Source organism: Aegilops tauschii, chromosome 6, assembly GCF_002575655.3.
Source record: "Aegilops tauschii subsp. strangulata cultivar AL8/78 chromosome 6, Aet v6.0, whole genome shotgun sequence".
NCBI classification, from domain to species: domain Eukaryota; kingdom Viridiplantae; phylum Streptophyta; class Magnoliopsida; order Poales; family Poaceae; genus Aegilops; species Aegilops tauschii.
In genome coordinates, this window is record NC_053040.3 from 486464647 (window position 1) to 486479189 (window position 14543).

At 46.3% G+C, this 14543-nt stretch overlaps 1 protein-coding gene and 1 long non-coding RNA gene across 3 annotated transcripts; one reads left to right on the forward strand and one right to left on the reverse strand.

Annotated features, from left to right (window-relative positions):
* Nucleotides 1–3599: 3599 nt before the first annotated feature.
* LOC109757235 (ethylene receptor 3) lies at nt 3600–7808 on the forward strand. Of its 2 annotated transcripts, XM_020316064.4 has the most exons (5): nt 3600–3931; nt 4082–4156; nt 4370–4565; nt 4647–6464; nt 6576–7808. In XM_020316064.4, exons 3-5 carry the CDS (start codon nt 4563–4565, stop codon nt 7107–7109), a joined length of 2355 nt encoding a protein of 784 aa, XP_020171653.1. In that variant the 5' UTR covers nt 3600–3931; nt 4082–4156; nt 4370–4562; the 3' UTR covers nt 7110–7808. The 2 variants fall into 2 exon arrangements, with proteins under 2 accessions (XP_020171653.1, XP_073358739.1); XM_073502638.1 differs by lacking the exons at nt 3600–3931; nt 4082–4156 and having other exon boundaries at nt 4563–6464.
* Nucleotides 7809–10167: 2359 nt separating this feature from the next.
* Nucleotides 10168–12041, reverse strand: LOC120966001 (uncharacterized). Its single transcript, XR_005758958.2, has 3 exons — nt 11775–12041; nt 11181–11280; nt 10168–10711 (listed from the first exon to the last, which is right to left on the reverse strand). It is a non-coding gene; the product is annotated as an uncharacterized lncRNA (long non-coding RNA).
* Between the last annotated feature and the right edge of the window lie 2502 nt (nt 12042–14543).

Genomic DNA, 14543 nt, shown 5'->3' on the forward strand with positions numbered 1-14543 from the left:
CGCTTCCGCTTTCGGTCTACGAGGGTACGTGGACACACTCTCCCCTCTCGTTGCTATGCATCACCATGATCTTGCGTGTGCATAGGATTTTTTTTGAAATTACTACGTTCCCCAACATTACCTAGGTACGCCCCTACCGGCTGCTGCTCCTACAAGCAGTGGCGAATCTTGGAAGAAAACGAAGAGAGGGCTCAAAGTTAACAGTGTGAAGAATAAGCCACTAACACTTAGTTTTTTAGTGCAAATAAGGTTACAATTTTGATGCGAGATTGGGCTGAATACTAGTAAAAAAACATTCCAATGTTTGGAGGGGGAGAGGGGGGGGGGGCTCGAGCCTGTCGAAGCACCCACCTTAGATCCAGCACTGCCTACAAGCTCTTAATTTTAAGCAAGTTTGCTTCGTCGAGGCGGAGGCCCATAGGCGACATCGAGCTACGCTCACTGTGCGCCGTCGGTGACGCACGAGGATGAAGATTTCGGCAACTCTCAAAAATTTTAATTTAGTTTTTCTGTAAGGGTGTGTTTCTACGGATCTACGATACTTATTATATTAGCTTAGTCTTTTTTTAAAACTACCAACAACTTTTTCTCTATTTTGAAGCCTACCAAGAGCTTTTCTTTAATGATTTTTTCTTTAAAGAGTTATTTGGTTGTGCCAACAGAGTCGTGCTTCTAAGACCAACGAAGTTGTTTACGAGAGAAATGCTACAAAAGTTGTGAAGAAAAACCTGAAAAATTCAAGCACAAAAAAAGGCACGTGTTTTTCCAATTTAAAATCATAATCTGATCTACATGAAAAAAAATACCTGCAAAAAAATGAATTTTAGTTTGGGAGTTGTCTACATCTCAACAATAGTATGTCTAGTTGCAAAAAATAGTGAGCCCTATATTTTGAATAATGTCAAAATGGTATTTTGTAGTTTCAGAAAATTCCAAAAGAAATCCAACATGTTCATATGGATATATATTACACATGTGCAAATTCTGATGATGAAATAAGCGACCGTGTGAGTTACAAAAAAAATCCTAATTTTTTAAAATGACAATGCATGTATTATTCACCATTCAGAAATCACCATTTCGTTAATCATGTACAGCTTACATGTTTAGGGCATCTCCAACGCCGACCCACAAATCGGACACAGTATCCATCCGCTGACTGGTCCGGACTAGTCCACAGACAATGATGCAGGAACCGACCATCCAACCCCATCCCCTAAAACTTCCAACTTTGTTGTTTTTTGAAGTCCATGAGCTTGAAATAACAGTATGTAAAATCATAGATGATTGAAAATATTCAAATGCGATAGTAGTTGTAGTTTACATTACAATACAACTAAGTTTTCAAATAAAATAGTTCAAACTTGAATTCAACTAGCACATATACTCAATCAAATCTTGACAGTTAGCCCACATATGCTCAATCAAATCTTCCTTAAGCTGCTCATGGGTTGCTTGATGCCAAATTGGTTGATGCATTCGAACAAACTCATCAACATGGCCGGATTTTAATTTGGAAGTTGGATAAGATCACTCATGTTCTCAAATTACAGACCTCTGACAACATCTACACCTTCATCTTTCATGATCATGTTGTGCATGATCATACAACATGTCATTACCTCCCACAAAGGTCTCTGGATCCCATTGTTTAGCAGGCCCACGAACAACTGCAAAGCATGGTTGGAGCACTCCAAATGCCCTTTCCACATCCTTTTTAACTCCTTGTCTTTGGGCAAAGTGAGACATTTTTTGACCAATTGGCTTAGAGATGGTCTTGACGAAGGTAGCTCACGGAGGGTAGATACCGTCAACCAGATAGTAGTTCATGTTGTACTGATGTCCAGTGGCAATATGGTTGCATGGAAGAGCTTGCCCTTCAGTCAACCTAGAAACAATGAAGACCACTTCAGCACATTGATGTCATTGTGAGACTTGGACATGCCAAAGAAAGCGTGCCTAGTCTAGAGGTCATGTGATTCAACTGCCTCAAGAATGATGTCGGGCTTCTTAACATGTCCCTAATATTGCCCTTGTAGATATTTTGGGCACTTCTTCCATCTTCAGTGCATGCAATCAAGAGATCCGAGTAAACCTGACCACCCTCTTATTTCGGACAATACCAAGAGCTTCTCGGTGTTAACAAAAATTAGTTTTCTCAAGTGCCGAGGTCTAAACACCTTGATTGCCACAAATAACAAAATTGACCATGGTGTCTTCACATGTGCTCTCAGACATCCGGAGGTACTCGTCCCACGAATCTGCGGGCGTGCCATATGCAAGCATTCGCAATGCAGCTGTGCACTTCTAGTAACCAGAGAATCCAATCGTTCCTGTGACATCCTTCAAGATAAACTAGTCATCGTAGGACTAGACACCATTGTAGAGACGATCGAAGACATTGTTGCGCATCCAAAAGAGCCGACAAAAATTATCCGCGAATAGGGCAACATGGGCAAAGTAGTCGTCCATTAGCGTCAAATGCCCCTGTGCCCTGTTCCGATTCAACACTCTATGACCCTTAATCGAGCTCTTGAAATTGAGAACATGCTCTTCCACATGCTTCATCTTTTGCAAGTACCGCATGCATATCGCCGTTTCATTCGCGTAATCATCCTAGTTAGACGACTCAACATAGTGCTCGTGTATGTCCATGTCTGGATCCATTGCTTGAAGGGACAAAGTATTTAGCACGTGCATTTCACCAAACACTTCTGGGGTGTGGTGACCTGAGTAGGGGCGGATGATACCTACGCGGCAGACGGACGAGAGGTGTGGACCGACGGCGGATGAAAAGTGGCGTAGCGATCAGGTGTAGTAGTGGAGGCTGCAGAGGTCCGGGAAGGGCATGGCGCGGTGTTGGCGAGGGAGGAAGCGGATATAGAGAAAGAGGGAAGGTTGGAAACGTGGGGTTCGGGCGGTGTTTTGAGTCGATTTTTGGGTTGGCCGGAGTCATATGTGGCAGCGGTCCGTACTCCCCCAAGCCTTCTTAGTTTGCTTCTGTTGTTTTGTGGGAAAACGGACAAACGGAGTCCATGGACGCGGAACGGCGTTGGATGACAAAGCGCGTCTAGACATTGCTGCATGTACGTATGCAGATGATTTGAGGGTCGGTTTCGAAGATGCCTTTACTTATTTCATCAATCGTGATTTTTGGAAAGATGACGATGCATATAGTGTCAAAAACGTTCTTATATTTTGGGACGGAGGGAGTAATAGCTTACATGTTTACTTGGTTTCATCATCATAATTTGCACATGTGCAAATATCCATCCATATGGCCATGTAGAATTCTTTACATTTTCCAAAACTCTAAGTGTTATTTTAAAACTACTATTTAAAATAAGGTGCTCCAATGCACCCATGCTCCAAAAATCAACTTGTCTAGTTGGAGGTAGTATTTGTGGAAAGTGTCGCCACACAAAAGGCGCCAGTCACTTGCCCCCCACGCCACCCGTGCTCACCGCCTGCCCCGGCCCCACCCACGCCGCCGACGACTGGGCCCATCCCGAAACTCGGACCATCTGCCAGGGAGACATTCAACCTCACAGCTCCACCGCCAGCATACCCGTGCGACCGGAAAAAATGAAATAAAAATCACCCCTTTCCATGTCTTTCGTGCGGCTACAGCAGTCTTCGCTCAGCTTCTTGTGCAGCAGCAGCCGCGTCTGGCTACTGGCTGGCTGGCTGAATTGATCTGATTAGTTGAAAATTAGTGGGAAATCTAATCCCACCGCCGATCGATGATGCTTTCCGCCCCCACTTGCCAATGCTCCTCCGGTTTCTTCCGCGACTAACCCAAGTCCAGGTCCAGGTCCAATGTCTTCGTCTCCCCCCCACCAAACCTCCGGCTCACTCCCCCCCATGGCGGACGCCCTCCACTGACCGGCCCCCTCTCTCCGCCGCCCGCTTCTTGAACCTTTTCTCAACGGTACGCGCCCACTCTTCTTCTCCGGCTGGTCGATCGATTGATTCTTGAGTCTGTCCGTCCGTCCGTCCGTCCGGCGGCTGGTTCTTGGATCGATCGATCCATGTGGTCTCTGTCTCCTGGAATGACTGATCCATGTTCTTCCCGCTGCAGTTGCACCTGACTCGCTTTTCTCCCGCGGGATTCGATCGCGGCAGCTCCAGCTGAAGAACTGCGGCTGAACTTGAGGTACTTGTTTCTTGTTTAACGAATTTGTTGGATTGGATTGGATTTAGTGCCGCCGAGATCGCCTAGCCTGTCTCTGCTCTGCTCGCGCTCGTGTTGGTGTGTCAGGACAAGTGTCCGTCTCCTGACCCCCCATCCCCGCCCCCTCTCGCTTGAATCTTAGTTTGTTCTGATCCCCGCACGCAGGAATTGAAAATCGTCTGCTTGTTCATGCAGGTGGCTTGGGATTGATTGATTTCGGATGCCGCCGACCTTGACTGGATCTTTCCTCCCCTGGTCAGACACGCCGCCGCCGCCGTTTCAGACTGGGCGGATTAAGCGGCGCTAACTAATCTCCCCCGCTTCCCCACCTGCGCGCTAACTGCAGCTCCAATGCCGCCAAGATTGTAGCTTCCCCCCTAACCATCACATGGTGTGTCCCCGATTTTGCCTTCTTCCTCGGCAACAACTTGGCCCAATCCGCTTGCCCCTGACAAGATTGCATTTGGCGCAGCTGGACTGGATGGCGCCTCCGAGATTCAGATGCGGAGCCGGCGCGCGCCGGCGGCTGGCCCCGCGGCTGCTCCTCCTGGCCCTCGCGCCCTTCGCCGCCGTGGCGGCCGCGGGCGGCGACGTGGAGTACCCGCATTGCAGCTGCGACGGCGGGGGCGGCGGCGGGTTCTGGAGCATGGACAACATCTTCCGGTGGCAGAAGGTGAGCGACCTGCTGATCGCGGCGGCCTACTTCAGCATCCCGCTCGAGATCCTCTACTTCGTGGCGGGGCTCCGCCACCTGCTCCCGTTCCGGTGGGTGCTGGTGCAGTTCGGCGCCTTCATCGTGCTCTGCGGCCTCACCCACCTGCTCGCCGCCTTCACCTACGAGCCCCACCCCTTCGTGCTCGTGCTGCTGCTCACCGTCGCCAAGTTCCTCACCGCGCTCGTCTCCTTCCTCACCGCCATCACGCTGCTCACGCTCATCCCGCAGCTGCTCCGCGTCAAGGTCCGCGAGAGCCTGCTCTGGATCAAGGCCCGCGAGCTCGACCGCGAGGTCGACCTCATGAAGCAGCAGGAGGAGGCGAGCTGGCATGTCCGGATGCTCACGCAGGAGATCCGCAAGTCGCTCGACCGCCACACCGTGCTCTACACCACGCTCATCGAGCTCTCGCGGGTGCTCGGCCTCACCAACTGCGCCGTCTGGATGCCCTCCGCGGCTGCCAGCGACGGCAAGGTTACGATGCACCTCACCCACGAGCTCCGGCGCGGGGGCAGCGATGAGGGGCTCGTCGTTATTGGGGTGGACGACGTGGATGTTGTCGAGGTCCGGAGGAGCGACGGCGTGAAGCTGCTAGGCCCGGGCTCGGCGCTCGCGGCGGCCAGCGGCGGGGGCAAGGAGGACACGGGGACCGTGGCGGCCATACGGATGCCGATGCTCAAGGTGTCGGACTTCAAGGGCGGCACCCCGGAGGTGATCCAGACGAGCTACGCCGTGCTGGTGCTGGTGCCTCCCGTGGACAAGACCTGGGGCGCCCACGAGACGGAGATCGTCGAGGTGGTCGCCGATCAGGTGGCCGTAGCGCTCTCGCACGCGTCGCTGCTCGAGGAGTCGCAGGCCATGCGTGACCGTCTTGCTGAGCAGAACCGCGAGCTGCTGCAGGCGCGGCGGGACACGCTCATGGCGAACGAGGCCCGGGACGCGTTCCAGCGCGTCATGAGCCAGGGGATGCGCCGGCCGATCCACTCCATCCTCGGCCTCGTGTCCGTGGTGCAGGAGGACGACCTGACGCCTGAGCAGAAGCTCGTTGTTGACACCATGGGCCGGACGGCCACCGTCGTCTCCACGCTCATCAACGACGTCATGGAGATGTCGGCCACCAACCGGGAGCGCTTCCCGCTCGAAACGCGGCCGTTCCAGCTGCACTCCATGATCAGGGACGCCGCCTGCGTCTCGCGGTGCCTCTGCGACTTCAGGGGGTTCGGCTTCGCCGTGCATGTCGAGAACACGCTGCCAAACCTTGTCATCGGCGACGAGAGGAGGATCTTCCATGTCATCCTGCACATGGTTGGCAACCTCATCAGCCGGATTGACTCGGGGCACGTCACGTTCCGTGTGCGCGCCGACGACGAGGTGGCGGAGGACACGCTTGGACAGAGGTGGGATCCATGGAGGCCAAGCTACTCCAGTGGGTACTCGTCGGTGAAGTTTGTCATCGGGGTGAAGAGCCAGCAGAGCTCCGGCTCGAGGATCCCGCCCCCGGGGCAGTTCAAACGTAAGCCGAGCGGCGAGGGCTTCGATCTCAGGCTGAGTTTCAGCATGTGCAGGAAGCTTGTGCAGGTACTGTCAAACTGTCCATTTCTGACAAGCTAATTTCAAATTCAGTTCAACTGAGAGCATACAAGTAACTGTATTTTTTGTGCACTTTTCTTGATTTTGTAATGCCATCAGATGATGAGAGGCAACATATGGGCGGTGCTCGACGGGCAAGGGCTGCCGGAGAGCATGACCCTGGTGCTGAGGTTCCAGCTGCAGCCACCGGCGCCGCTCATGTCGTCCAGCACCAGTGGAGGATCGTTCGAGCGGCAATACGCTTCGCCGTCATGCCAGCTGACCGGACTGAAGATCCTGCTCATCGACGACGATGACATCAACATGGTGGTCGCGCGGAAGCTCCTGGAGAAGCTTGGGTGTGTGGTCTCGTCGTTGCCCTCGGGGTCGGGGTTCCTGAACTCCGTCGGCCCCTCATCGGGCGCGTACCAGGTGGTCCTGGTGAATCTCGAGATGACGCGGGTGAGCGCCCTGGACGTCGCGGCGAGGGTCCAGCAGTACAGGAGCGGCCGCTGGCCGTTCGTGATGGCCATGACATCGGAGCAGAACGCGTGGGAGAAGTGCGCGCAGTCCGGGATCAACGGCATCCTCAGGAAGCCGGTGGTCATGCTCGAGGCAAAGGAGGAGCTCACCCGGATTCTTCAGAGTGCATGATGTCGCTGTGGTTCGCAGGTCATTTCGCCTTCCTGCCGAGAACTCTTGTGGTGAGGAACTGCCATCGATCACCGGCCGGCGCCACCGAAGGGGCGATGTCCTTGTGAAATCTTTGATCAGAAGGGCTGCGGCGATGGCGAAGAAACTCGCATTGGCCAGCCACTGATGGTTTCCCTGTGTGCTGCTCTGTTTCTGCAGTGTTGCTGGGGAGGCTCCATATCAGTGGCAATGTCACTGTGCCATATATTCTAGCAGTAGATGGGAGGTTACAAGAGGGGGAGGAGCCTTGCTGATGATGATACTTTGATTCTTGATAGAGATCCAGAAGAAATACATGTGATGATCTCATCACCAGTGGCAATAAGATTTTGTCTGACAGGAGAGGAGGAGGAGAGGTTCAGAAGTGTATTTAGAAAGTGGAGGAGAACTAATCAATTGCATGCCCAGTGGAGGAAGCATAAGCTTCCTTTGAACATTGGATTCTAGTTGTAGGTATGAGAATGTAACAGCAACATTTTGTATTCAGGCATGTTCAGGGAGAATGGATCGAACCATTCTTGTGTTCCTCCATAATTTTCTACTAGATGATACGCATCATCTTGTAAAAAGAACGGTTGCTGAAGATGTGGTGCATCTTCAGAAGTTCTGCAACTTTTTTAAGCATAGGGTGGAGTAGTAAACAAATGTTTGGATGCAAAAGGGGAGATATGGTGCATCCAGGCAGATCTTGTGGTGTCTACTAGCATCAGAATTATACCAAGATTAGCGGATGGTGAATAGATTAATTTTGATGCTGCTGCAGTTCAAAACATGTTCAATGAGAATGGATTGAACAACCACATGTTTTTTTTCCTTTTGCTGAAGTTCAAAGAAAGAAGAATTCTTATGTTATGTTGTTGAAAACAGGACCCCGATAATGCCTGAACGTTCGTCCTTTTACCACTGCAGATCGAACGTTTTTTATGGCCATTTTTTAGTGACGCGTAGATGGAAAGTTTAGTTGACAGGCATGGCAAATCCGTGCTCGGTGTATTTTTTGCCAGAAAATTGCCGCGCATGTCAATCAAATCCTAAACGTTCGGAATTTATCGTTTCCGTAATAAAAATGGTTGCTGAAGATGAGGTCCAGAAATTATATATTTTTTAAGCATAGAGTAGTAAACGAATGTTTAGATCCAAGAAGAAAGATATGATGCACGTAGACAGATCTTGTGGAGTCTATTAGCATCAGGATTATACCAAGAGCAGATGGTTAACTAATCTTAATGCTGCACGCGCGCAATGGTGAGTGGGTGAGGTGGTTGACCTGAGAAGAGTGGAGGGAGAGGCAGACATTGATCTCGAGTTAAGGATCGGGAGCACGTGGTCGGTCACGTGCGATGGTGAGTGAGATCGAGGTGACAAGAAAAGCCAAGCACGAGGCCCGCATCATCCGATCGAGATATCGATAAGATAATAATATCAACGATATTTCCTTTGCGAAAACAATAGAGACGATTCTAATTTTTTTATGCTAAACAGAAAAGTTTGTACATCACCCGCAAAAAAAGAAAAGAAAAGATTGTGCACGAAGTAGTCATGGGTGCTTCAGGGATGATGTTGTCGGCGACAATCTGGGCTAAGACCGGCCGAAGAGACGATGACTGAGACGGAGGGATGCGGCACCGTCTGCTTGGAGGGCAGAGTACCGGAAAAGCCACCAGACTTGATCGCGGCAGAGAAGTGAGGTAGCGGAAAAAAATTCCCGATAAATATTTTTAGGGTTTTCGGAGCAATATAAAGGCGTGGACGCCGAGAGGTGGTGGAGGCGATCCCTGTGCGGCCATGCACCCTCACCACGTGGCCACCCCCTAGCCATGCGGGGCCCATGCACCCTCACCACACGGCCACCCCCTGCCCGTGTGGAGCCCATATGGACGCTCCGGCTGGCTCTGAATGCTTAGTGGAAGCTTCCAGACTTGAAATTCTTGGTATTTTTTTCAATTTTCCTGATCCCCGAAAACCCGATTTTCCTAAAAAGTCCAGAAACAGCCTTAAACGTCAACTAACACCAGGCACAAAATTAATAGGTTGTTCCAAAATAATAATAATAATTGGTGCCAAAACTATGCCAAAATGATACAATCGTAGCATGAACCATGTAGAAATTATATATACGTCTAAGGTGTATCAATCCCTAACACCCCTCTTCTTCCTAAGATATTTCTTGTACGAATCATCTTGACCCTATTTTTTTTGTTTACCACCATATTATGTGTGATTTCTTGGCGCTTCAAATTCTTATATTTATTCATTTATGAATAAATTCATTGTGGTGTTCAAAAATTGGTTTGGGCTTGGAAAAATGAAATTAAGATGTGCTTGAATATGTGGGGTGGCAAAAGTAAACGAACTACTACTTAGAGGTTTATTATCCTTTAGTTACTTGCCTTCACTACTATTGTGTTTGCACCAAGTTTGAGTATCTCACAATTGTCCCTTACTACATTCTACTCATTGCTTTTATTTCGTGATTGAGACGGAGAAATAAAATACACCTTTAAGTAACTAATGTAACCAATGGTAAAGCTATTTGTTGTAATCTTTGTGCACTTTTTCGTTGCTTGATCTAGTCTTACTACAAAGAATAACATTAGAAGGAACCTAGTTCATGAGGGAAAGTCTCAAGAGGCGTACCAAACCTCAATGGGGATTCTTGCTATAACGGCTAATTATGTTAATGCCCATTCACCTAATGCAAAAAGAAAGAATGAAGGATGGATCAGACCTCCTGGGGGTTTGTTAAACTGAATGTTGATGCTTCCTTTGATCATGATCTACTAAGCGGCACAGCGGGTGCCGTCCTTAGGGATGACAAAGGAAATTTTATTGTTGGAGGAAATTGGAAAATTGAATGGTGTGTTGACGCCCTGACAGCGGAAGCATTAGCACTTAGGTTTGGCTTATTGCTGGCACAAAAGGCGGGTTGCAATGGTCTCGTTATTAACTCTGACAACATGGAAGTCATTGACACAATGAAGAGCGGAGGACATTCTGCAGGAGCGGCGGCCGCGGTTTTTGATGATTGCTTGCAGTTTTCCTCTTACTAGTTTTGAACATTGTAATAGAGAAGCGAATAAAGTAGCTCATGAGCTTGCCAGTCTTGCAAAATATTCTGTCACAAGGGATTGGATAGAGGAACCTATGGAACAAATTGTATCTCTTCTTATAGACGATGTAACCTGTATTTCTAATTAATAAAGTTGTCGATGTTTTTCAAAAAAGAAAGAATAACATTAGAATGGGTTGGTTTAGAGTGAGTTGGAGAGAGGCCAAATCACTAGTATCAATAAAATGGGTACACATTTTAGATAGGTCATACTAATTATTATAGAGTGAATCAATGCAATAATCAATTGAACATCATTACAATTTGCCAAATTTGCATTTAATTACTCATGCATATTATAAACTATTTGACGTTGATACAAAGTACATGGACCACAAGCGCCAATGGTTAACTCTTTACCTCCAAGAATAAAGTGGCAATTTCGTCCAAGAAACAAGCCACTCCAACAAAGGAGATCCGAAGAGGGGATTGCAGGACAGACAACTGGCTGGCACTGCATAAATTATAGAACTACCTATTTAGTTAAATTGATTTGTAAAAAATGTACTATCAAAATATGTGCCCAATTATTTACCGATATTCATACACTAAAAATCTACCAATCTCTATAGATATTTAAGGATACTATGCAACAATTCTAGAACCTATTAAGACAACCTTATGGTTCCTGCCGGTTACCATATTCATCGACATGCAAGTTGTGAAGCTGTTACAAAACATGATCATATTAAATCGCATCTTGGTCATACCACATCACACAACATGCACTGCAAAAATAAGTTAGACGTCATCTACTTTGTTGTTGTAATTTTCACGTGGCTGCTAGAGCAAACTATAAGAACCGTTCTTATCTACGCAAAGCCACAACAGTGATATACAAGTTGACTTTTAACCTTCTACAAGGACCACCATTTTTCAAATCAGATTCAACTATAGTAGGGGGGGGGGGGGGAGAGAGAGACCCGCCAGTCACTTTATGCAATAGAAGTTGCATGTCAGTCGTGGAACCGGTCTGTTGTGCGATGACAAGTAAAGTTGATCCGGGCCGCCTCATCCACAATACTGCCAAATCCAAATAAGACAAGGGAGGTAAGCAATCTGAACATCAACACCCATAAGGGCATGTACAATGGTTGATAAGATAGTCTTATCTTAAGTCTTGCATGTAATTTAGAGATGACAAAAAACTATGTCTACAATGGGTCATCTCTTAGCCTTATCTTCAATAACTAGCTATTCCTAAAAACGCGGTGAGACATATTGTGCTAAGAGATCATCTCTTGTCTTCTCTTAAATAAGAGATAAGAGAAGACAAGCCTTTTATTATGAGTTCTCTCTCCTTCACCTCATCATTTATCCTACATGGCACTCCTAAGATAGCACCATTGTACATGCCCTAACCAATTTGTGTTCTACTCGTGCATAACATCTATGCATAGCCTAGCTCTGATACCACTGATGGGAAACGTTGCATGGAAAATAATTTTTTTCCTATGAAACACCCAAAGATCTATCTTTGGAGATGCTAGAAACGAGAGGGGAGTGTGTCTACGTACCCTTGTAGACCCAAAGCGTTCACGCTAAACATCGTGGTTGGCGTAGTCGTACTCGCACCGCGATACAACCAGATCCAAGCACCGCACGTGGGACACATCCGAGATTAGCAAACGTTCGGTTCGAGGACATAATCTTCTTCTTGATCCAGTAAGAGGGGAAGAATAGGTAGATTAGATCTGAACCAACATGACAACGTTGTGGTGGTGGTGGCAGCGGAACGTCGGTAGGGGCTTCGGCAAGCACTGACGGAACGTGGAGGAGGAAAGAGAGGGAGGGGTGGCCAAAGGAGGAAGGGTATCTCTCCCCCTTTGCCTCCCCTCTCTTTATATAGGCTAGGGCGTAGCGAGGGGAATCCAAAATCCTCCTACGGCCGGCTAGAAGGGAGAAATCCCTTTAATTTTAGAGATAACATCTTATATCTAGATTTAGCCCTTTAAATTTAGATATAAGACCTTATCTCTAGATTTAAATGACATGGGCCTTGAGGCTCATGCGGCCAGCCCATGTGGGATGTATCCCCACCCCTTGGTCCATGTGGTCCCTTCCTGGGTTGTTGGGCCCCATGGTGGAACCCCCACAACCTTCTAGAACCTTCCTGCTACTCTACCGAAAATTCCCAAACTTTTCCGGAACCATGAATATGACTTTTCATATATAAATCTTTACCTCCGGACCATTCAAGAGCTCCTCGTGATTTCCCGGATCCCATCCGGGACTCTGAACTACTTTTGTACTTCACCATATGAATATCCCAATACTACCCTAGCATTACCGAATGTTAAGTGTGTGTGAACCTATAGGTTCGAGAATCATGAAAACATGACCGAGACACCTCTCAAATCAATAACCAATAGCGGGACCTGGATGCCCATATTGGTTCCTACATATTCAATGAAATTCTTTATCGGTTGAAATACGATGTTGAGGATTTAGTTAATCCCGTATACAATTTCCTTTGTCCGGCAATATTTTACTTGCCTGAGATTCGATCGTCGGTATCTCCATTCATTTCGTTTTGTAATACAAGATCGCCGTGACTAAACTCATTAGTCACATGCTTGCAACCTCCTTGTGAATGTTGTATTACCGAGAGGGCCCAGAGATATCTCTTTGTCGTACAGAGCGACAAATCCCAGTCTCGATCCATGCAACCCAACAAATACTTTCCGAAATACCTGTAGAGCACCTTTATGATCACCTAGTTATGAAATGACGTTTGATAAGCCACGAAGTATTCCGGTATTCGGGAGTGGCATGATGTCATGGTCTAAGGAACAGATACTTGACATGAAGAAAGCTGTAGCAAATAAACTAAGTGATACGACCTGATGCTAAGGTTACGGTTGGATCTGTCCATGATGTGATCCTATTATGAAAGACAACTCGTGTCTATGTTTAGAAAACCTTAACCATCTTCGATCAACAAGCTAGTCTAGCAGAGGCTCACCAGGGACACAATGTTGTTTATGTATCCAAACATGTATTTAAGTTCCCGATCAATATAATTCTAGATTGGATAATAAACATTTATCATGAACGGGAAATATGATAATACATTGCCAGCAATAGTAGCCTACCCCATGGGTGGAGCATACAAGTCATACTCCCTGATCTCTTCAAGCTCTTACTATAGATCATCCAAATGGGTACACCGTTCACATGGGTCACACTAGTTTTTGTAGAGTGAGTCAATGTAAGAATCAGTTAAGCATCATTAAAATTTGCAAAACTTTGTCTACTCATACATATTCTAAACTATTTTATGTTGATACAAAGTACATTGACCACAAGTGCCAATGGTTAACTCCTTACCGACAAAACAAAGTGGCAAATTCGTCCAAGAAACAAGCCACTGCAACAATCGAGTTGCAAAGAGGAGATTATAGGACAAACAACTGGTTGGCACTGCATACATTCTAGGACTCTATTTAGTTAAATGGATTTGAAAAATGTGCTCTAAACATATGTGCCCAGTTATTTACCTATATTAATACACTAAAAAACTAGCAAGTTCTATAGATATTTCAGGATACTATCAAAAGGCACATACAAACACATTATTGTACACTAAAGGGCATACATAAATTTGTGGATTAGTATGATGATTCTAGTTTGCTTATGTATATATGTAGTAAATCAATTTTGACAGAAGTGTTTCTATAACACTAAACTAAATAATAGCAGAGTATTTGTAATGTTAAATATTTTAAACTTATGAAAAATTTGTACCATAACAAATTGATCATATTTACATTGTTAGTGTTGTTATATACCTAAAAATAACATTCAATGTAGTATACCAACCAAATTATCGATAATAACAACATATATTTAAAGGCAGGTTCAATTACATTGAAGTAAAAGAGTTTGATATAAATAGGTGAACTATGCCATCACAATATATATCAAAGCATGTTATCTAAGTTAGTTGTTTGGACAGAAGGCTTGAATTACATTCCACACTATACACCTTTTGATTCCAAATCCATGAATAGTCTTATTTTTTTCAATGCCTTGTTTATCCTAATAAATATATATGATGAATTAATACAAAATAACATCCAAATTAAAAGGTATTCATAATTAGTAAATTCCATTATCTGTGCTTCACTTAAGTGTCTAGTGTTGGATGGCATGATTTCATCATTGTTATCATTGTTCGTGACACTTACTCTAATAAAATACTATATATAGTAAATTTTGTTACGCACATCTACGGATAACTAAAAGTCAACAATTGAGATAATCTTGTTTTAGGTTCCGCGATG

Coding starts and splice junctions, on each gene's coding strand:
- LOC109757235 (XM_073502638.1), top strand. CDS start 4,563: ATGGTGTGTCCCCGATTTTGCCTTCTTCCTCGGCAACAACTTGGCCCA. Junction 6,465..6,575: donor TGTGCAGGAAGCTTGTGCAG/GTACTGTCAAAC, acceptor TAATGCCATCAG/ATGATGAGAGGCAACATATG.